Source organism: Eptatretus burgeri, chromosome 12 (genome assembly GCF_056783735.1).
Source record: "Eptatretus burgeri isolate ZD-2024b chromosome 12, Ebu_testis_v1, whole genome shotgun sequence".
In the NCBI taxonomy this organism is placed as follows: domain Eukaryota; kingdom Metazoa; phylum Chordata; class Myxini; order Myxiniformes; family Myxinidae; genus Eptatretus; species Eptatretus burgeri.
In genome coordinates, this window is record NC_140972.1 from 80,250,207 (window position 1) to 80,273,886 (window position 23,680).

Here is a 23,680-nt window from a genome sequence, read left to right on the forward strand (position 1 = left end):
ACGGATTCAGATGAAACTTGGTGGATGGGTTGGGTATGTGACGAGGACAAATTTATTTGGTTTTGGTGAAGATCCGGATACGAGAATTATTTAATTTTAAAGTGATTCTTCACCATTGAGAGATTGGGCTCAAAAACGATATAGTCCTGCATAGCATGGTATTTCAAAAATGGATTTGGCCTGATATGTTCTCGTGGATCAGGCATTACATGGCGGAGGTATGCGCTCTACCGGGTGCTCTTCTCGTTTTCTCTTGTTTTTTTGTTTTTTTTTACAATTGCATAGCTAAGCTCCACCTCAGATGGATTGTGGTGCTGGAGCAGCCCTCTGGTACACTCCCCCAGCATTTTCCACCCCAGGTCGCAACAGCCTAACAGTAAAAGCCATCTTCAATCAGCTGCTCAATCCAGTTTTATAATCACTAATCAGCCTAAGATGTTCTTATATTATGGAAGTGCATGAGCCGTCGTTTTGTCACTTTTGCACTCATGCTGTAGCTCTGGCAGTGACAGCAATGAGGCATCACCATGTCACTTCAGAATGCAAGCAGATGAAATCCCCTGCTGATATCGCAACAGGCTGCACTCCACACTGATGGAATTGCATTTTAATATTTATAAAATAAGCAACATTTTGCTGCATTAATATATTGCAAAATAATCGAATAGTTTCGATAATTGTATCAATCAGCTGAGTTTGTGCCATTAAGACTAGATTGAAACTCAATAGCTTAACATACTATTTTCTGTTTTTTTTTTTAATTTTTAGTGCTGGTTCTTTTATTGAACCAATTCAAAAAGGAATTTTCTTTGTGTGCATGACCAGCATGATGTCAAAGGCGAATTCTCTCGACATGCTACTCATATTAAAGTATCCTGCTCATCGATTCATTAGATGGACGAGCCCATTAGGATGTAACGTACACTCTAATGCAGAAAATTAAAATTCTGAAGATGTGCTCATGCGTATGAGACATCCAACCATTGGTAGTAAATGATAGATAACTTTCTTGCCAACAGGCAAGAGGTAAATAAACCAAACTAATAATTAAAAGCAATACCCAGCTAAAATGCAGGGTTTGTTTTTCACGAGAGCTGCGAGACGTCAGGAGTTATTTATATCTCGTAATTATATGCGTGACGTTGGCTCACTGTTTTCTGATTGGTTGATCAAACAAACCTTCGTCTCCCCGGGTTGCGTACGTCACATCCGGCGTGGGAATGAATGGTCCATTTTCTTGGTTGCAATTTCACCCAGCGGCATGAAAGTAAAATCCCAGAATTAACCAAGCTCACTCGTTGCTAGACGCGTCCTGTTTAACCACCGATTGCCATCTCACAAGTCGTCTTTTGCTGCAGAGCCTGGAGACAATTATTTCACAACCAACGGCTTTCAGCACCAAGGACGGCGCAGCATCCAGCTGCTGTGATGGAGATCGCGGTTACCAAGTCGAGCTTTGGTGAGGATCCAAAATGCAACGACAAAAAAGGTTATCCACTAAATCACTGTTTGTTTATTTAATGTGACAATGGTATGATAATTTAAATGCTTACATTTCATTGTTTTATTTTAAGCAGTAAGTTCATAAGCAGACTAAAGTGAAGTGTGGATTTGGTGAAAGCAGTTTACCTGACAGTTTCTGTACACATTGTACGAAGTATACTTAGCATGTGTCTATTGGTTTCCAAAACAAAGGTGTTCAAAACACTTTAACGTTGATACGCTAAAGTGTGGCGGTTAAAGTGTTAAATGGGCTGTTTCTCTTCATTTTAAAAGTCTTTTTCTGATTTGCTTTTATGATTTGTTATCAAGGAGAAATAAATTTAAATTGTTATCAAGTACAAATTTAAATTACTATCAGTACAAATTTAAACTGACATTCTGTACAAATTTAAATTCCTATTTGGTATAAATTTAAACTGCCATCAAAAACAAATTTAAATCAATATCAAGTACAAATTTAAACTGACTTGTACAAATTGAAATGGTTATCAGGTACAAATTTAAATTGCGATCATGTACAGATTTAAATTATCACCAAGAAATTTAAATTGCTATCACGTAGAAATTTAAACTGCTCCCATCTGCTAGCATTCATTGGTGGACGTTAACGATCCCGTGATGTCTTTCACGAAGAGTAGGCGAGCTATCACAGGAACCATGGCCAAATTACAAATTCCTGCCCGAACCAGTTGAACCTCAGGCCCGGCCAGCTGGTTCGTGAAGATTCAGGCCAAGCTTCCTCGGCCGACCCCACAAGAAAAGGTGGGTTAATAATGGTGGTTAAAGAAGAAGAAAAAGTAGAAATCTAAACTGCTATTATGTACACATTTACACTGATATATATATATATATATATATATATATATATATATATATATATATATATATATATATATATATATATATATATATATATATATATTATATTATATATATTATATATATATATATATTATATTATATACAAATTTAAACTGATATGTACAAATTTAATTTGATATGTATAAATTAAACTGACATATACCAATTTATACTGATGTATACAAATATAAAATATCATACAAATTTACACTGAGATGAACAAATTTCAACACAAACAAATTTACACTGATAACTACAAAATTACACTGATATCTACAAATTAAAACTTTTATGTACAAATTTATACTGATGTATGCAAATTCACACTGATATATCCAAATTTGCCCTGATGTGTACAATTTTATACTGATATCATGCACAAATTCATACTGATGTGTGCAAGTTCACACTGGCCTATAGAAATTCACACTGATATGGAAAGATTTATACTGATGTATCCAAATTTACCCTGAAGTGTCCAAATTTACACTGATATATACAAATTTAAACTGATATCATATAGAAATTCATACTGACATATATAGATTTCCACTGATTTATCCAAATTTACCCTGAAGTGTCCAAATTTACACTGATTTGTCAAAATTTAAACTGACGTCATGTACAAATTCATACTGATGTATGCAAGTTCACACTGGCCTATAGAAATTCACACTGATATAAAGATTTACACTGATGTATCCAAATTTACCCTGATGTGTCCACATTACACTGATGTGTCCAAATTTACACTGATATATACAAATTTAAAACTGGTATCAAATACAAATTCATACTGATCTATAGAAATTCACACTGACATATATAGATTTCCACTGATGTATCCAAATTTACCCTGGTGTCCAAATTTACACTGGTGTGTCCAAATTTACACTGATATATACAAATTTAAATTGATATCATATCCAAATTCATACTGATCTGTAGAAATTCAAACTGACATATATAGATTTCCACTGATGTATCCAAATTTACGCTGAAGTGTCCAAATTTACACTGATTTCTCCAAATTTAAACTGATGTCATGTACAAATTCATACTGATAGATCCAAATTCATACTGGTCTATAAAAATTCACACTGATCGATAGAAATTCACACAGATACATATTGTTACGAATTTGGAATTCAATTTCTCGACAATCCTCTGGAAGAAGTCTTTTCTTTCAAGCTTCTGTCTCACTTTTCAACTTTTCTCACTATCTGCCATGACCTTTCCTGGGAAAGTCACATTTCCAACCTCGCCTCAAAAGCCAGTCGCCGACTGGGAATCCTCCGTCGTGCAAAGTCCTTCCTCGGCCCTCTTGAGCTCCTGACCACTTACAAAGCTTTTGTCCGTAGCCTGATGGAGTACTGCTCTCCCCTCTGGGCTGGTGCTCCTGCCTCCCACCTTTCTCGGCTTCACGCTGTCGAAACCAGGGCATTTAAGATCATCGGCATCTCCCGCAATGAAGCTGAGTCTTTGGGGCTCTCACTCAATCACCGCAGGTTGGTCGGTGGTCTTTCTGTCTTCTACCGACTCCTCTCCAGCCTTGCCCCCCCTGCTCTCTCTGCGATTTGTCCCCACCACATTTCCACAGGGCGCTCAAGGTCCGCCAACAACCCCCTTCTGGTAAAACTACCAAAATCACGAATCGCTGCTCATCTTCACTCTTTCATTCCTCTTTTTTCCCACCTTTGGAATAAACTTCCTCACTCTATTCTTTCCCATTCTTCCCTCCAGGCTTTCAAAACAGCTGTTCACCACCACCTCTTATCTTCCCCCATCCAAATCCTCGATCTTTTCTACCCCCGATAATCCACCCAAGCCCACTTCCTTCAATTCCCCTGCTTTCCTTCCTGAAAGTCCCTGTAATGTCCATCTTCTCTTCGCCATGTTCCCCGTCCCATCCCCATTCCTCTCCCTTCCACAGTTCACCTAATGTGTCTCTTGCCCACTGTTTTTTCCCTTCCACTCCCGCCCCTCTTGTCTCATACCTCCTTGCTGTGAGTTGTGTGTTAGCTCTCATACGAGCCTCGACCAACGTATACAAAAAAAAAAAAAATTGCACACAACATACAGGTTCCCTTCGTCAGCTATGTCAATAAGTGCATGTTCCCTAGATAGCTCACCTTCCATTGTTTAAATGTTTTGAAATTGATTAGATGCGCTGCGGATCGATTTAATAGTTAGGGAGCGAACAATAGAGACGTCCCTCCCCCTCTTCTGCGAAGAGGAAGAAGAACCCTGCGGTGACGTCAACAACTCCCTCCCACCCGTGGTTGAGCGGGGGGTGGATCACGAGGGCATGAGTCACGCCGGGTGCGGGGGAGGGGTGCAAAGGATAAAGAGGACATCTTTTCTTTGTTCGTGTGGGAGTCCGGCGGTAGGGCTGAGTTCGTAGGCTGAGTTCGTGGGAGTCCCGTGGTGGGGTTGAGTTCGTGAAAGTCCCGTGTAAAGAGTTCGTGGGAGTCCCGTGGTAGGGCTGAGTGTGGGCTGAGTTCGTGAAGAGTCCTGTTCTGAGTCCCCTGTGCAGAGTTCGTGTGCCAAGTCCCGTGGGAGGAGTAAGCTTTTTGCTTCGGAGAGAGCAGTCGTTCAGCAGGCCATCGGGTCCTGCTTGGCTTGCTTGGCTTGAGGCCTTCGGAAGCTTTTTGCTTCGGCTGGCTCAGTGAGCTTTGGCTGCTGCTTTGTTTTGGAAGGAACTTGAACCGGTTGTTCGGCTCGAGCTGCGAGTGGAGGCTTCTTCCTCTTCTTCTTGGTTCGTGGAGCTTTTCGTTCTCCATTTTGTTTCCCGGCTTGGTGCGACGCATCGGCCTCCTCTTGGAGTTGGATCCTCGGGGAAGCGACGATCGACAGGAAAGATCGGTGCCTCGTCTCACCGGCACGTCTTGAGAAGCGCAGGAGGATTCGCGGGAGCTCGGGAAGGATCGTGGTGATTGGATCCAGCTCGTTCTCGCTGGAGCCTGGGTCCGGCCAAGTTGAAGACCACACGAGGTGGAAAGGTTCGAGTCAAGCTCTGAGTTTCAGCTCACCTGTCCTCCGAGCTGGAGCTCGTGATTAAAGGTCTCAGCCACCGTTTCGTATGTGTGTGTGTGTGTGTGTGTGTGTGTGTGTGTGTGTGTGTGTGTGTGTGTGTGTGCGCGCGCGCGCGCGCATGCGTACGTGTGTCCGTGGGCCCGTCTAATAAGTAGGAACTGCTGTTAAGTGTAAATGACTGTACATAATAAGTAGACGGTTGTAGTTCTTTTGTCGTGCTTTTGTTGCTTGTATAATTGAATGTGTTTTGCCTTATTTAATTGCATACGTGTTTCATTATAATAAATGTCCTTGTGTGAATGTAAACCTGCTCGTTGCGTCCATTCCCTCATTGACTGAACATTTCGTGTGTTGGGAGTTAGAAAGCCGTTGGTTTGCCGTAATAGGGGGACATTTGGACCGACGGTTCTCGGCGATTACGCCGCTCGGAATCGCGCACGGACAAGCTCGCCTCAGCGGTATGTTCCGTACGAGTTCCGTCGAGGGTGGAATACCCCGGTAGTTGGAGCACGTGGGTATTTAGGTACATTGAAGATTGGCAATCGACCCTACCCCACGTGATCTGCCGATTGGCGTATTTTGGTTCTTGTACAAGGACCCAACTCCGAGCGGCGATCTATATTTCGGGCGATCGGTCGGGCCGACTCGACTTGTGGCTCCGTTCAGAGCGGTCGGTTGGTGGCCGACCCCCCGGCCTGTAACAATATATATATATATATATATATATATATATATATATATATATATATATATATATATATATATATATATATATATTCACCATGATGTGTCCAAATTTACACTGATATATACAAATCAAAATTCATACTAATCACACTGATAAATAGAAATTCATCCTGACATATATAGATTTACCCTAATGTGTCCAAATCTACACTGATATATACAAATTTATACTGCTATCATATACAAATTCACACTGACACAGTACAGGTATATACAAATTTAAACTGACATCACGTCAACTGTCTGACCCATAACCATAGCTCTTGGCCTCGTCAAGTGAGTATTCAATATAGAAAACCAGGTACACACAAATTTCCTGTTCTACAGAGTAAAAACCATCAAGGAAAGGAGTTATTTACTCAACATGAATGACGAACAAATTAAATCATCAGATCATACGAAAATTCAACAATTCTCTGTGGATATGTATGTCTGAACCTAATATAATCGATAACAGTGTGGCCGATCTCCAATAACTTCTGCAGTTTTGCTGGGAATACCCAGGGTCAGGCCATGGGCACAAAATAACCCTATAATCACTCCCTTCCTGCGAGGGTGGCCTGATGACGCGATTTTCACCTGTGCAAGCGGTTAACCACTGACCCCTGCTGGAGGGAGGGGATATTGACCGCTTCCGGAGGGATTATTATGAGTATGTTTACTTAAGAATCAGCACTGTATCTGCACGCATTAAAATTCATCTGCTGTGATATATTTTGATTTCATATAGGTTTTTAGGGCTGGCTGGATGGCCGAGAGGTACGCACACTCGCTCTCAGCTGACTCGCTCTAAGCTGTCTAGCCTGGGTTCAAATCTGCACCCAGCTATAAACTGTTATCCCGGTGTTTCACAGGCAGGGTGATTAATCAATGTGCAGGCCGTCCCTCAGATGGATTAAAACTGGGCCTCCCATCTGCTGATATTAGTCAGTGGACATTAAAGATCCCTTTTAGACCATGTGGAGGTGGGTCGGTTCGTTCAGTTTCCTTGTGCAGATCACCAATCTGAACGAAATTCACCCTGTACATTCATGAGAACACACCATTGAAATTCCTACTTGTTTCCATATGTACAAGTTGACACACCGACAGTTATTACCATTTGAAATTACCGCCGTGATGTGGGCGTGGCGAGCTTCTAATCGCGGAGGAAATGACCAGGAAACGACCAAATCAAAATGGCGGTGCCCATGGTTGTCTTGTGATTTTTGATCTTTCAACAACCAAATATGCGTTGTTTCATACACTTGGGCGGGGAGGATGATGAGAAAGTGACGCAATTCACGGATAAGAGCTGGCGTAAGGTATGCGAGTGTGTGAAGGCTTGGTGCGATGCCACAGATAGTTTCACTATCAACAAATGCCGTTTGCTGGCTGATCAAATTATGAAACTGCTGCCAATGACTGATCCTCCTGCGGATGCCAGCTGTTACCGGTTCTGCTATGCATCGTTTTGTAACAAGGATCATATAAAACGCGCTGAAGCCAGGAAAAGGAAATCAGAAGCCAGCACGACTGCAGTTTCTGCAAGAACCAGTGAGGTGGTGGGCAAACTAGAAGAAGAAGGGCACTCATACCACAAAATACATAGAAAATCCCTTGGCACCTCTGTAGAAACGGTGGCTGGCAAATCAGCTGGTGTACTGCCAAGAATTTGTATCATATGCCAGAAAAAAGACAAATTAATCCGTGTCAAAGGAAAATCTCAACGGCAAACTGGAAGAGATGGTGCTGAAAATCGTAGTGAACAAAGCACGACATAACCAATCTTCGAGACTGGACGTGGTGTTTGATACTTACCCAAGTATCAGCATCAAGTGCCTGGAGCATGCCAGACGAGCGGGCAGGGCGGGTGATCTTCAGGTATGAACCATCTACGAAGCGATCAAGCCCTTCCAAAACAGTGGGCCAATTATCTCCTGAGCGGAGCCAACAAGGAGGCGTTGATAGAGTTCATCGTCTAATCGTGAATGAGAAACATCTCTCCATCAAAACTGGGCGACATGTTGTTATACGTCAGTCATGCCGGCAAATGTGAGAAAATCGAGGCGTAGAATGGTGTCATGACTGTCGTCAGTACCTGAACTTGAATGTGAGCATGAGGAAGCTGACACAAAGATCCTGCTACATGCCGCTCACACGGGACAGAATGAAGAGTCAGTGTGCATAGAGAGTTTCGACACCTACTGTATGTGTTTGTGTTGGCGTTGGCTCACTCGAAGTCGATTCGGGCACGAAATTTCCATCTGGTCACAGGAAGTCCCAAGGACATTATCGTCGTTGACATTCGGAAGCTGAGTAATGCCCTGGTGGAAAGTTCTGTCTGCGATGCGTTGATAGGTTTGCACAATTTCACGGGAAGTGATACCACCAGTGCATTCCACGGTAAGGGCAAAACAAGGCCATTTGACTTGATGATGAAGGGTCCCCATCTCATCACCTGTTTCGGGACCATTGGTCAAGAATTTACGCTAGATCAGAATATCATTCACGACCTGGAACCATTCGTCTGCGCCATGTACAATCAGCCGACCATGAAGAGTGTGGATGAGGCTCGCTACAAGTTATTCTGCAGCCAGTCGCTGGGAGAACAGAAGTTGCCGCCTTCAAGCGACGCTCTGATGCTGCATTGCAGAAGAGTGAACTATCAGTCTGCGATCCAACACCGCGCGACTGAGAGGTTTCTAGAAGCCCCTTCTCCTACATTTCACGGATGGGTGGAACGCAACGGAGCACTGACTGTTCACTGGCTGAGCAAACCACCAGTGCCGAAGGAACTGTTAGAGGCGACGAAATGTAATTGCAAGAAGATGAAATGCGAGACCAACCAGTGTTCTTGCCGGTCAAAAGGACTGTCCTGCACAGAGTGCTGTGGGTGTCAAAACTGCGCCAACGATGAACAGACCTGTGCAGAAATGGAACTTATGGATGATGAAAGTGGAACTGATGATGATTCCGACAACGAACTGTGAATGCAGGTGTCACACTGCTTTTGCTGTGGTGATCTACTACACAGTAGTATTCAGGTTGGTTAGCATGTAATAGTGGACTTGAGTTTTGTAATAGCAGCAGTCAAGAGCCGAGTTCAGCAACCGCTTCAGAGCAAGAAATACTGGAGTTCTAAGACAGTAATCCTCTTGTGGCGGTTCTACTTTTCATCAGGCTGAGTCACGCAGTCTCTTTGTCTTTGATTTAATCCGTAATAGCCAATGTAACTACCTTTAATAGGCACTGTGACTGCCTTTAATAGTCAATGTAACTACCTATAATAGCCAGTGTGGCTGCCTTTAATAGTCAATGTAACTACCTATAATAGCCAGTGTGGCTGCCTTTAATAGTCAATGTAACTACCTTTAATAGCCAGTGTGGCTGCCTTTAATAGTCAATGTAACTACCTTTAATAGCCAGTGTGGCTGCCTTTAATAGTCAATGTAACTACCTTTAATAGCCAGTGTGGCTGCCTTTAATAGTCAATGTAACTACCTTTAATAGCCAGTGTGGCTGCCTTTAATAGTCAATGTAACTACCTCTAATAGCCAGTGTGGCTGCCTTTAATAGTCAATGTAACTACCTTTAATAGCCAGTGTGGCTGCCTTTAATAGTCAATGTAACTACCTTTAATAGCCAGTGTGGCTGCCTTTAATAGTCAATGTAACTACCTTTAATAGCCAGTGTGGCTGCCTTTAATAGTCAATGTAACTACCTTTAATAGCCAGTGTGGCTGCCTTTAATAGTCAATGTAACTACCTTTAATAGCCAGTGTGGCTGCCTTTAATAGTCAATGTAACTACCTTTAATAGCCAGTGTGGCTGCCTTTAATAGTCAATGTAACTACCTTTAATAGCCAGTGTGGCTGCCTTTTAAGCAAAAAGTTGCCTTGGTCAACTCGAAGGCCTGTCTGGTCGGTCCAGACGTTTTCGGCCGGTAAAAATATGTAACTGCTTCGGTTTACGACCTTTAATTATAAACATCTTTATTAACAGTGAATAGGGCTCTGTATAAACATATTGTATCATTTTAAGACCTCACAAGAGTTTTCTTTGACGTACATATCAGTCTCTCCTTGATTCTTCATTTCTGTCAAAATCGTGCTTTAATGTTCGGTGTATCTTTAATCGCCAAAAATGACCAATTGTGTCACATCCTCGACGTGGAAACAAGTAGATTTGGACTCAGCATCTAAAATTCTTTAAGTATGCCAAATTTCATCCAGATTGGTGATCTGCACAACGAAAATCATTTTCTGAAGTTAATAGTGAGTACCTCCACATGGTCTATTTGCGGTGTCCTTCGTGAAGAGTAGGGGAGCTATCCCCAGCATCCTGTCTATCCTCCACCCACTGACTCACACACTCACTCACTCACTCACTGATATAAACTCACTCACACACTGCCTGTCAGGGGTTTCATGATGTGTTGGACATTTAAAAGCTGTGGATATATTAGCTTCCTGGTGGTTACCTTTTCCCTGCGGGCTGGTGGCAGCACTGTCTGACCCCACATCCCAATATACACTTTATAGCAGCCTTTGGTGGCATCATTAACCTTGTCTAGATTCTGATACACAAACACACAAAATTTGGTTCTTAACATGCTACGGTTCAACTGTGAAAGAATAATGTACAAACGGACAAAGGAACGCACAAAGAAATGCACAAATACAGACACTTGAAAATATTTATATGGATTATCTTGTAGTTGTGCACTAATATTTATAATTAACAGCAGGAGCTGCCTGGGGAAGAGGGGAAGGAGGGAGGGTCTCCCCATGTTGCTTGGATGGGTGAGCTATTGTTGTGGTGCTGGGTTCGGTAGTGAGGACGAATGGCAGACTGAGCAGTTGGGCCGTCTCCTACTGAACACCGGAATTGAAAGGTCGTCACCCGGATAACTCCGGAGTCGACGGGCCACTTAAAGACCGTGATAGCCAATTCTCTGACAGCGTGGGGTAGGGTCAATAGCCAAATTTCAATATACCTAAGTACCCACGTTGTCAAATTACCAGGGAAGTCACACCCTCAACGGACTCTGTCGAAATGGGTCACTCTGGCGACCTCGGTCCGGTGTAACCGAGCGGAATTACCAGAGTCCTTCGGACCCAATGACAACTTACGGCACCGACGGCCTCACGATTTCTCAAGCCCGCACCATGCTGGGTCAATGGTATAAATGACAGGCAATGAACTGGAACATTTAACAATTGGGGGTTTATAAGGGAGGGGGACACAGAGAGCAGAGTTATCTGAATAAAAGAAATGCAGGCAATGTACAGTGAGCGAAAAGCACTTAACAATTCTACTTAACAGACTGGCGCCACACATACACACCCAAAGAAATGGTGGCCGCGGCCTATATTTGGCCTTTCAGCTCGGGAGAGAAGGTGAGCTGAGGGCAGGAGCCTACGCTTGCACCTGTCCGCCTCACACAGTCTGGTCGAGATGAGCTGGTTTGGGGGGGGGGGGACTCGAACCCACACCTCCATCACCGCACCAAGCACCAGGGACCAGGAACGACGCAACGGACGCCAGCCAGCACGAGAACAGACCAGACGAGCCAAATCAGAGCAACACGCTTATTAATAATTCCACTGGTGGTGCTCCGGGCAAGTTTCATGTAATGATTAATCTGCACCTGCTTCTTCTCTCTTTCATGATGGCTCGCCACCTTCTCTTATCCTTCCCCTCCCCCGTGGGTCGAGGGAACTGCTCTGAGGAACTCGCCTCCAGATTGGACGAGGGGTGGAGTTGGAGCTGAGGCGATGAGCGAAGAAGATTTGTTGGCGTTGTGTAGCTTCAAGATGTAAAAAAAAAAAACTAACTACAGTATAAAGAAACTTCGCAGCGCACACATGCAATTCCCATTAGACAGAAGGACGGGACCCTGACTATAACACATACTTATCGAAATAACTGAACTGCGGGGGCTGCTGTCTGTTTGTGTGCAAATGGCTTCCAGATTCGTAACACTATTACCAGCAGTGGTTTCGGCCATGAAAGAGTGACAAACACACACAAAAAAAACACACAAACATTGTTTGTAAGATTTCAATGTTTTCAATGCACATGTGCATTGAAAACGAAAAAAAAGAAAAAAAAAGCGGTGTGTGTGTGTGTAGGGGTGGGGGAGGGGGGAGCAAGTTGCACTCATGACCTGCATGACCTGATCCTGGGCACCCCTGGCATGTTGCAAAATTTGGTGATTGGCCCAGCCGTTTTTTTTCTGTGATTTCAGACATACAAATAATACATACAGAAAATTTCCTTGTGGTGTAGGGGGAGGGGGGGGTAATTTTAGGGGGGATTTTTTTGGTGCCCTTGACCTGAACCTGGGTACCCCCAGCACTTTGCAAAATCAGTTGGACATTGGCCCAGCTATTTTTACCTGTGACATATCACAGGTCTACAAGAGCTCCATATGGTTGTTGTTGTGTGTTTCTTGTTGGGGGTCGATTTTTAAAATGTGTACTCATTGTGCACCCTTTGCGGTGTCTTTCGCGAAGATGGGTGATTGTGTGCATGTGCATCGAGTGTTGTTGATGGTGGTCTCATCAATGGGTGTTGTGTGTTTGATATTGTGTTTTTTACCCAAGCCCACATGCTCCCTCCCCTGGGAAGAAAGAAAATTCCAAAAACTATTTTTAAAAAAACCACCAAAAAACTGAATAAAAAAAAACCCAAAAAACATTTTGCTTTTCTTATTTTGATGTGGTGTTGTTAAATTGGTGTGGTCTTGAAGTGGCGCAGGCATGATGGTCTGAATGGCCTCCACCTGTCTAATTTCCTTGTGATTGGTTGGACAGCTGCTGGACCCCACCCACCATGGCATGAAGACAAAATAATATGGCCACCATCTTGGTTTTCTGGTGGGCCTAAGACATTAGGCCTGTAGACCTCTGCTGGTTCGACACTGCCTGGGTTTGTTGCATCAGATTTCCATTGGTTTTGTTTGGGTCGAGAGTTACTCAAAATGAGGGACCCACAAAAAATCTAATCATATGTTAAATAATATATTATTAGTAAGGTTTAAACAAGCCCATCAGCATGCACGGTATGTGCCTCCCTAATGTCTTAATCGTGTAGTAATTTTGCTAAACATCATCTGATTTCCATTGGCTTTGTGACTCACGATGCTGTCTGTATGCATCTTTTGTTACCTCTTCCCAAACTGAGTAAAATGTGCTTCACTCATGATTAAAACTGTACCACCATTTGGCAAAAGTTGTCTGCTCAATTTATGTGTTATTACCTTCGCATTCTGCGAAAGGTTATGTTTTGGTCAGCATGTATTTATTTATTTATTTATTTGTAATCTTGTGATTCGTATAACTCAAAGAGTATTAAACCGAATTGCATGAAATTTGGTGGGATGATTGGTTATTAGCCAGGAAGCATTCGATTAGATTTTGGGATCGTTCGGGTCAAAGGTCAAGGTCAAGGTCACGAAAAGGTCAAAATCGTCTTTTTACGATAACACGGTCAATTTTTATTCAATTTGCATGCAACTAATGCCAAAATGTTCAGAATTCAACGCCTCATCTTGTGATATGCAATATGACACAATGACGCCCATACTCTTGTTACCGGTTAGGGGTCAAAGGTCAGGGGGGTCACGACCTTGAAAACGAGATTACCTTCTCTTGTTGAAACGTTGTATTCACCGAGCTTGCGAGTGAAGACTTGCCAAAACGACGTGAGTTGATTGTTGTTTAGTCCGTAGCCCCCGAAAGTCGGGGGGGGGTCATGACATTATAGATATGTGGTTTGTGTCATAAGACCATTCATATGAAACCAGTTCCCCACACTCATACCAAGAACAAAAAAAGTAGTGGCGGCGAAGGTATGCGCTCTATGAGTGCCCGTTCTAGTTTTTGAAAGGTTTCCTCATCAACTTTAGTGTACAATTTATTTGTTCTACATATAATGAATGTACAGTAAAGTAAAAGCAATTAACAAGACGTCACCACGTCCACCCGTAATTTCCGTATGCACAGCGGCCGTTCAAAAAGTACATAATGCTCGGGGGGAGGAAGGTGTAGTGTCCGAGGTGCAGTGAGACATGGAGAGTGAGAGTATAGTCGTAACTCGTGCTCGGATTTACACTACTCAGAGTGGGCGCGTAAAGATATATGAACCCCTAACCACGTGACTATTATCATAAGCACTCCACATCACTACAGCACTCCACACCCATACACCACACTCCTCCCTCCGAAAATTATAATTATTAAATGACAATTATAATCATAAAATGACACTAATCAAAAATCATTGACACTACGACACCAAATGACACAAAGATCAACTAGTGACAACATGACATTAATCGTGCCAAATCTTCCAAGTACTGTGGTCGTCTCTTGATCCGCCCTGGGCGGCCAGCGCCGCCAGACGCCCAGGCTCAGACGCCTCCTGGCTAGGTCAAGGTGACACCCTCGACGGACTTGACCCCAACTGCCACATCAAGCGCCCCCACCTCGGCCGACAAGCTGGCCCGCCTCCCTCAGGCAGGACTGAATCAGGTAAACACTCCAAGTCCGATAACCCCGTAGGCGCCGGCACGTCTGGCCTTGGCGATACAACGTCTGACCACGGCGACATCAGCAGCGGGGGCTCCATGTCACCTGGTACCGGGGGGGGGGGGGGAGGTGACACGGAACAGCGATCATGCATTTGTTTTACACGCTGCTGTCCCACACCAAAACCGCGCGACACCGCCCCAACCACCGACCCCTCCAGGTCGCAGCAAATCCAGCCTCGCCCGCAACACCCGTCCACATGGACGAATGGCAGGAGCATCGGTGGCTGAATGCATTACATTTCCACATGGTAACGAAAACACATTAAGCACGGTCTGAGCAGATGCAAACTTCCCTTTACGCGAAACACGTTCCAACAGTTTAATCAATGATTCCGCCTGCCCGTACGTGGAACTAGACTGTGCGGACTGCAGATGTCGAATACCGTTTCGATGCACAAAACCATTAAACACATGTGCGAGGAACTGCGGATCGTTACCAGAAACCAGAATCTCGGGTATTCCTTTATTCACAAAGACCGTCCGCAGCTCCTCCGCCGCCATGCCCACCGATGTACACAGCATAACCACAACCGTCGGCCATTTAGAGAACGCATCGATCACAATCAACAACATTCTGCCTTTAACAGGACCAGCAGAATTCACATGGACTCCCTGCTCGGCCCCGCCCGCGAGCGGCCACGGTCCTAATGCGCATCCGCGGCGACAGGCCCCTGCGAGGCTGCGAGACTAAAACACAAAACGATAATGAAATAACAAAACAGGCTGCACACACGAATCTCGGGGTAAACGATGCCGAGGTGACTCGCAAGCAGCTTCTCGTCTGGACGTCGAGGAGGACAACGTCGTCTGAACTTCGGGGGAATCACCGTTCTCATTCCCCACATTGAAGGCAGCTCGCTCCAATTCCCCGTTGAAATCGCCTGAACGGACACGGGTGAGTACTGGATCATGAGCCGATTCCACCGTCGAAGGCAGATCGCTCCAATCCCCTGTTGAAATCGCCTGACTGACAGAGGCCAGAACTGGATCATGAGCCGATTCCACCGTGACCTGCTTGGCAGTGACCGGCCCGCCCTGGACCTGGCTCAGTCCAAACACATCAAGCCGGTCAGCTGATTCAGACGAAGCTGGACCCTCCGCGCAAGGCAAGCGCGAGAGACCGTCGCAGTTGGCATGCTTCCCGTGGCTCCGGGACTGTATATCATAGTTGTAGGAAGCAAGGAACAGACACCAACTCTGTATCCACGCGGCCCCTGCCACCGGCCCCTCGCACTCGGGCTTCAAGGGAGGCACCACTCCCTCCTTCCTCAAAAGCTTTGCCTGCATGTCCTCGAGTTGTCCAAGCTCGTTGCAAAACAAATATTTATGCTTTGGAAGAATCTCCTCCAACTGATTCTCTAATCGGCTCAGCACGGGTTCTCCAAGGTGAATGGTTGGCGCCGTCCAGTCTAACCTGATGCGAGTCAGCCAGTCTCGGCCCAGGAGGGAGGGCCCCTCCCCCTTCACCATGTACAACATTAGCGCAGTGCTCTGGCCTCGGTAAACCACCGATACGGCTGTCCTCCCGACCGGCGTTATCTGTTCGCTGGTGTACGCGAACAGCATGAGGTTTTACCCCATAAGCTGTAGGTCGTTGAGTCTATGCGCGGTCTGTTCGCCAATGATCGATACAGCCGCCCCAGTATCAATTTGAAACATGATCAGCGTCTTGTTCACCTCGATTTCCACTGTCATCGGTCTTGTCACTGTCGGACCAATCGAAAACAGGCTCATCACCGGCTGCAGGTCCTGCCCTGGGTCGTCGGGGTTGCCTCGTGCAGGTTGCAGGTCTTTCTCCAGGTCGTAAAAGCGTACGTCATGGACAAAACCTCGTCCAGGTTGCAGGTCTTGCCCCGGGCCGTCGGAATCGTCCCACACCGCGCGGACCTCTGGATCACGCGTCATGCTCTGGCCGGCGATGGCTCGGACATCCCTGAGAGTCCGTTCGACAGCCGACGCCGTTTCGACTGCTGAGTTGAACGTAATGTCCTCGTACTTCAGCCGTAGTATCGCCGAAACCATTCCCGAGTCTTGCAATCCAGAGATAAAACGATCTCTGAGCCTGGCCTGCCGTTCACTCGACGTGAATTCGTAGGCGACGGTGAGATGTTTCACCCGCGCGACGAAAACCGCGATGCGCTCCCCCGGCTCCTTGCCAGGTGATTGAACTCGTACCGTGCCAGCTGCGATGATTTGCCCGGCGCCGTGTGCGCTGGCAATCCAATTGCTCCGGAAACAACTCAAAGTCATCGCCGATGAAAGCAAACACTACCATGAGCGGTGATTCGATCCCAATCCATCGTCATCCAACTGTAGTGTCCGAGGTGCAGTGAGACACGGAGAGTGAGAGTGTAGTAGTAACTCTGCTTTATTGCATGCTCGGATGTACACTACTCAGAGCCTCTAGCGGGCGCGTAAAGATATATGAACCCCTAACCACGTGACTATTATCATAAGCACTCCACACCCCTACAGCACTCCACGCCCATACGCCACAGGAGGGAGTGGGGTGAGGGTGTATGTCCAAACGTTATGGAGCATTAGAGGGGCTGGGGGGTCTTTCAAGTGGTGTTATGTAACACTATTAACCAATGACTATTTTGTTTACCTCTATAATGGAGTCACAGTTTTTGCATTCACATCTTGCATCATAAAAACGACATAAATTAAATTGGGGAAAACTGTAGCATGTGATAGCCACTGCGTTGCATTTATACACTGCTTGAAATGTAAAACTTCAATGATACATTTTTGGAAATAGGAGAGGAAAGCGATTTTACTCCTAAAATTTCAACAGTACATCGATTGTTAGCATTTGGAAGTTGATTTAAGAGCGGTGAGGAAAAAAATACAGTTTGCCTCACATGGAGAAATCGCAGGGGCCACTGTTCTGTTCTTGTGTATGGCATTTTGGCTGCCAGGTAGCTATCATTTCTTGGAAGCACAGCTATGCCACTGATGTGCACCACCACCAGAACACTGGTATTCCTTTCACCAACCTTGGAAGGATGACAGACTGCGGCTTGCAGGGGGCTGCTGAAAGTGAAACTACCAATTTTGTCACAGCTTGTGACCACAGTGCGGTCATTCTTGTTTTTGCATACATACATACATACATACATACATACATACATACATGCAGAGAATTTCCTTGGGGGGGGGATATTTTCTGAGGGCGTGGGTAGCTTAAACCCTTACCCACATTCCGAAGTTCTCACATCAAAAATTGGGGGGCTCTTGGTGCTACGGTTCGGCTGTGAAAGAATAATGTACAAATGCACAAATGCACAAACACACAAATATTTAAAAATATGTATAGAGATGCACGTAGGCTACACCCGAGTATTATTATTATTTTTTTTTTTTTGTATACCTTGGTCGAGGCTCGTATGAGAGCTAACACACAACTCACAGCAAGGAGGCATGAGACAAGAGGGGCGGGAGTGGAAGGGACAAAACAGTGGGGAACAGACACATTAGGTGAACTGTGGAAGGGAGAGGGATGGGGATGGGATGGGGAACATGGCGAAGAGAAGATGGACATTACAGGGACTTTCAGGAAGGAAAGCAGGAGAAATGAAGGAAGTGGGCTTGGGTGGATTAGCGGGGGTAGAAAAGATCGAGGATTTGGATGGGGGAAGATAAGAGGTGGTGGTGAACAGCTGTTTTGAAAGCCTGGAGGGAAGAATGGGAAAGAATAGAGTGAGGAAGTTTATTCCAAATGCGGGAAAAAAGAGGAATGAAAGAGTGAAGATGAGCAATGATTCGTGATTTTGGTAGTTTTACCAGAAGGGGGTTGTTGGCGGACCTTGAGCGCCCTGTGGAAATGTGGTGGGGACAAATCGCAGAGCGAGCAGGGGGGGCAAGGCTAGAGAGGAGTCGGTAGAAGACAGAAAGACCACCGACCAACCTGCGGTGATTGAGTGAGAGGCCCAAAGACTCAGCTTCATTGCGGGAGATGCCGATGATCTTAAATGCCCTGGTTTCGACAGCGTGAAGCCGAGAAAGGTGGGAGGCAGGAGCACCAGCCCAGAGGGGAGAGCAGTACTCCATCAGGCTACGGACAAAAGCTTTGTAAGTGGTTAGGAGCTCAAGAGGGCCGAGGAAGGACTTAGCACGACGGAGGATTCCCAGTCGGCGACTGGCTTTTGAGGCGAGGTTGGAAATGTGACTTTCCCAGGAAAGGTCATGGCAGATAGTGAGACCTAGAAGCTTGAAAGAAAAGACTTCTTCCAGAGGATTGTTGAGAAAGTGGATGGGGGGGTTTTGTAAACGGTCCTTTCAGAGAGACATAGTGAGAGTGTGAGATTTGTCTGGATTGAAAGACATGTTCCACGTGTTGGACCAGTTTGTGATTTTATCCAGATCTGCACTGAGCGAAGAAGCTGCTGCTTGCCGGTCTGAGGGATGACAGATGGTACGGCAGAGGATGGAGTCGTCGGCAAAGAGAAATAGAGGATTTTCCAGAGAGTCTGAGAGATCATTGATGAAAACCAGAAAAAGAACAGGGCCCAGAACGCTACCTTGAGGAACTCCAGCCTGCACAGGAAGAGGGGATGAAAGAACTCCATTTAGGGCCACACGTTGACTGCGACAGGAGAGGAAATCTGCGAGCCATGAGTGGAGATGGCCTTGAATACCATGGGAAGAGAGTTTGGTGAGTAGGGCAGGGTGCCAGACTGTGTCAAAAGCACGTGATATGTCCAGGGATACGGCTCGGATTTCCTGTCGGGCATTGAGGACCTCCATCCATTGATGGGAGAGCAGAAGCAGCATATCCAGGGTAGAGTGACCTGGTCTGAAACCAAATTGATGATTGGAAATCAAGCCATTGGAGAAGAGGAAGGATTTCATATCTGAAGCGATGATGGATTCCATCACCTTGCTGATGATTGGGAGAAGGCTGATTGGTCTGTAGTTATAGGGATCTGTTTTTGCACCTTTTTTATGCAGGACAGTGATGTTAGCAGATTTCCAAGCAGATGGCAGATGACCTTGGGCAAATGAGAGGGTGAATAGAACAGAGAGAGGGTGAGCAAGAGCAGAAGAGCAGGCTTTGAGGACACGTGGGCTGATGCCGTCTGGACCGGTTGCAGAATCTGACTCGAGGTTTTAAAGCAAGCTCTCCACCTTGTCAGGAGAAAAGGATACAGAGTCCAGGGACAGTTGGGTGCGACTGGGTAAAGTGGGTAGAGATAGTGATGGGTTTAGGACACAAGATTTAGCTGCAAACACCGAGTTTAGACATTCAGCTTTATCACGTGTGGAATCAGCAGTGCGGCCATTTGAGGTAAGGGAGGGGATGGAGGGGGAACATACACCAGAAACAGATTTGATTAAACGCCACCAGGATTTTGAGGAGGGAGAGAGGTTTGAGAGTTCAGACTTGAGATGAGAAAGATGTTGTTTTCTGGCTCTCCTGAGGGTAGATACACACTTGTTCCGAGCTTTGTGGAAAGAACTGAGATTGCCCTCAGTTGGGTTTGCTTTCCATGAGGCAAAGGCAAGTTGTTTCAGGACAACTGCCTCGCCACAAGCTTCAGTAAACCAAGGGCGGGAGGAAGGGTAAGACAACTGAACACGAGAGGGGATAAATCTGTGCATGAGGGAGAGCAAGTTTCTTTGAAAGAATTCCCAGGATGAGTTGATGTTTGAGAAAGGAGTGATAGGAGACCAGTCTGTAAGTTTGATGGCTGCTCGGAGACCCTGCCAGTCGGCTTGAGTGAAATGCCAGACTCGACGGCGGTGAGGTGGTTCTCTGATAACAGCCAGAGAGATGTCCACTTTGACAAGGACGTGGACAGAAGAACCAATTGGAGCGAAGGAAGAGCAGCAGATATTGCTTGCAGTCTGCAAGCAGTTTCTACTCGTGTGTATAACTATACTAGCAGGGTGTGCTTACACATTGTATAAGCATACAAACCGTGCTTCCCCATTGTCTCGGGTCACTAAACTGCATTTGATTTTTCATTTATTCATTTTCAATTATTTATATTTTCATTTTTGGATGTTGTCCGACAATGCTGTAATTATTTCTTTTTTTTCAGTGTATTGGCTTCGATTTCCGTCAGCATACAAAATCACCGTGCTTCCCCATTGTCTCGGGTTGCTCACTTGCATTTTTTTTCATTTACTTATTTCATTTATTTATATTTTAACTTATGGATGTTGTCCGACGATGCTGTGATTTCCCCCTCCCCCCCCCCCCCGGCGTTCCAGCTTCGATGTCCATCGGCACACAAAATTTCAGCTTTCTACGTCACCTGGAAGGTTCTGATCTTTAATATCAATCAGTGAATGAGTCAGTCAGTGTGTGAATCTGGTTAGAAAGAGCTTTATATATTAGATAAATATTTTCAAGTGTTTGCGTGTTTGTGCGTTATTCTTTCATGGCTGAACTGGAGCACATCAAGGCCCCAAGTTTTGGGTGGAGGTACTTCAGAAGCTGGCCAAGGTTTTTAGTTATCACACATTGGCCTCAATGTCCGTTTTTAGGCCAGCAAAGGCCACCTATAAAGTGTATATTGGGATGTGGGGTCAGGCAGTGCTGCCACCGACCCACAAGCAATTTGTCACCACCATGAGATATCTTTTCAATGTCCAACACGTCTTGAAACCACCGCCGAGATGCAGGGTAGCCCCTGCCAATATAAACTGTTTTGGGCAGTTCACGTTAAGGAAACACACATAGACAGATTATGTAAGGAATGATTTAAAGACTTTATGAGGTGGAACATTGGGGGAAGCTTGTAGACACATGTTGAGTATGGGTCGCGATCATCAACTCCTAAACAAACTTCATCATGTGCATTATCGTTTTCACACAAATTACAAACTTATACGAAACATGAATTCATGGTTAAACGAATCTATTTTACTTACACTCATTACCCCCTATTCACATCCCCACAACGATACTGTACTGTATATAATATATCTGCTTGTACAACCCCCAACCACTACTGCAAGCATTTATTGATGGGAACTGTACACACTCAGAATTATAATCCCACAGGTAGGAAGCTTCAGTTGAATGCATTGATCTTTGTGCTTGGCTTTGATCTACATTGCAAAACTTGTGCGTGTTTTGGACAGACATTCCTCCAATAGCGATGGCCCTCATTGCTGTCACGTTACTCATTGTCACAGCCTCAGCATCGGTCTTCACCTGGATCTGCTGCCAACGGCGTGCTTGCAGGTCAGCAGAGCCCCTGATGGGAAAGCTAATACACATCTTCAGAGGTCTCTCAGTTTTCTCAGATGAAGCAACAAAGAGGAAATGCTTTAAAGGTTATTGTGAACCAGAACACCAGCGAGAGGCTGTGGCTGTAAATCAACCTACACTGTCCCCAGGCATAGAGTTGTCAAAGCCATGCCAACTAACATTAGTCAGCCCGGATGGAAACCAAAACACTATCCGAAGTTGGCCTGACATCGAACCATCCTGCTCACATCAGGGAGATCAGGAAACACCAGTGGTGACGACAGGTATCGTTGCCTCACCGGAAAGTTCTGCTGAGAGCTACAGTAGCAGCAGTACAAGGGAGGGCTCACTGTGTGCAAGTAAAAGTCCTTCCCCAGGTTCTTGGCCAGACGCAAACTCCCCAGAGGTGAACCTCGGCACGTTACTTTTTGCAGCCGAGTATGACTTTCATAAGCAGGCATTTGTGGTAACCATACAAGAAGCACGAGGACTGCCCATCATGGACGAACAAACATCCAGTTCAGATCCCTACGTCAAGATGACCATTCTTCCAGAAAAGAAGCATAAGGTGAAAACACGGGTGATGCGCAAGACGCTAGACCCAGCCTTCGATGAGACATTCACATTCTATGGCATCTCATTCAACCAGCTGCAGGACCTTGCTCTACATTTTCTGGTGTTTAGTTTTGACCGATACTCACGAGACGATGTGGTGGGTGAAGTGCTGGTGCCTCTTGCTGGCATAGACCTAGGAGTTGACAAGGTTTTCTTGAGCAGGGACATCACAAAAAGAAATGTGCAGGTAAGTGCAGATGTTTCTTACTGAATTTACTTTTGGGATCAAATAGTTCGATAGAAAATGGGTTGAAAGTAAGATTGCATTGTTAGTATAGTGCAATCACTTGAGCTGTGTTGTACTGGGTTTGATCACCCTTACTCGAAGGTGATCAAACTTTAAAGAGAAAAAGGCAATTTCATGAAATCAGTAATTATATTACACAAGCAGTTATTAGTTTATAGATTTGTCATCAGCAAGCCATAAACTCAATTTTATATACATTTTATTTGATCTAGGTCTAAAGAAGGGAATGTCCATTTTAGGGAATAAATTTTGTTGAGGTGATTACCTGTGATTCTTTCTCATTCAATTGTTCACTAATTACCAATGAAATTAGCCAGATAACAAAAAAAAAAATCGAATAATTCATTGGAATTAGATTATTAAATTGTATCAGGTATTCATAAAAAGACAAATGTCAATGATGAAAGTGTTTATGCAAGTTTGTTCAATTCACTTTCTAATATCTATATATTAATACTGAAGGACCAATTTTGTGCTCCTCCTCGCGGTCGCGTCACGTTTTTCTCGGTACTGTGACCTGGACTGAAAGAAACTTCGTACCTGTAAGAGTGCATTGCACATAGTGGCAATAGTCAACTTTCAACTCTGAAGCAGAATAAACACTTTTCGTTGAGATGGAGGCGAGAAGTGAAGAGGCGGGGGCAGGGGATGAAGAGATGGGGGCAGGGAGTGAAGATGCGGGGGGCAAGGTAAGCAAATTGAAAGCGGGAAACGGGGGAAATGGGGCTGGGGTGAATTAGGCGGGGTTGAGTGTGAGGGGGTCGACAGGGGCGGGGGCCTGGGGGCAAGTGGGGTGGGGAATTAAGAGACGGGGGTCGGGGAGTGAAGAGGCGGGGCCGGGGTAATTAAATTTTTGGGCGGGGGTAAGCAAATTGAAGGTGGGGGTGAAT

General features: G+C 45.2%; 1 protein-coding gene across 4 annotated transcripts in view; it reads left to right on the forward strand.

The window, feature by feature from the left end:
- The first annotated feature begins 1,196 nt into the window (after positions 1 to 1,196).
- The window catches only part of LOC147015976 (synaptotagmin-11-like), a 52,638-nt gene continuing 30,154 nt past the window's right edge, over positions 1,197 to 23,680 (forward strand). Inside the window, exons 1-3 of one of the 4 annotated variants that reach the window (XM_085848656.1) lie at positions 1,205 to 1,267; positions 1,359 to 1,489; positions 21,820 to 22,730. In XM_085848656.1, coding sequence (XP_085704782.1) covers positions 1,429 to 1,489; positions 21,820 to 22,730 — 972 coding nt within the window. In that variant the 5' untranslated portion in view covers positions 1,205 to 1,267; positions 1,359 to 1,428. Of the gene's footprint in view, positions 1,490 to 21,819; positions 22,731 to 23,680 lie in introns of all 4 variants that reach the window. The other 3 variants (XM_085848658.1, XM_085848655.1, XM_085848657.1) reach the window with 3 other exon arrangements.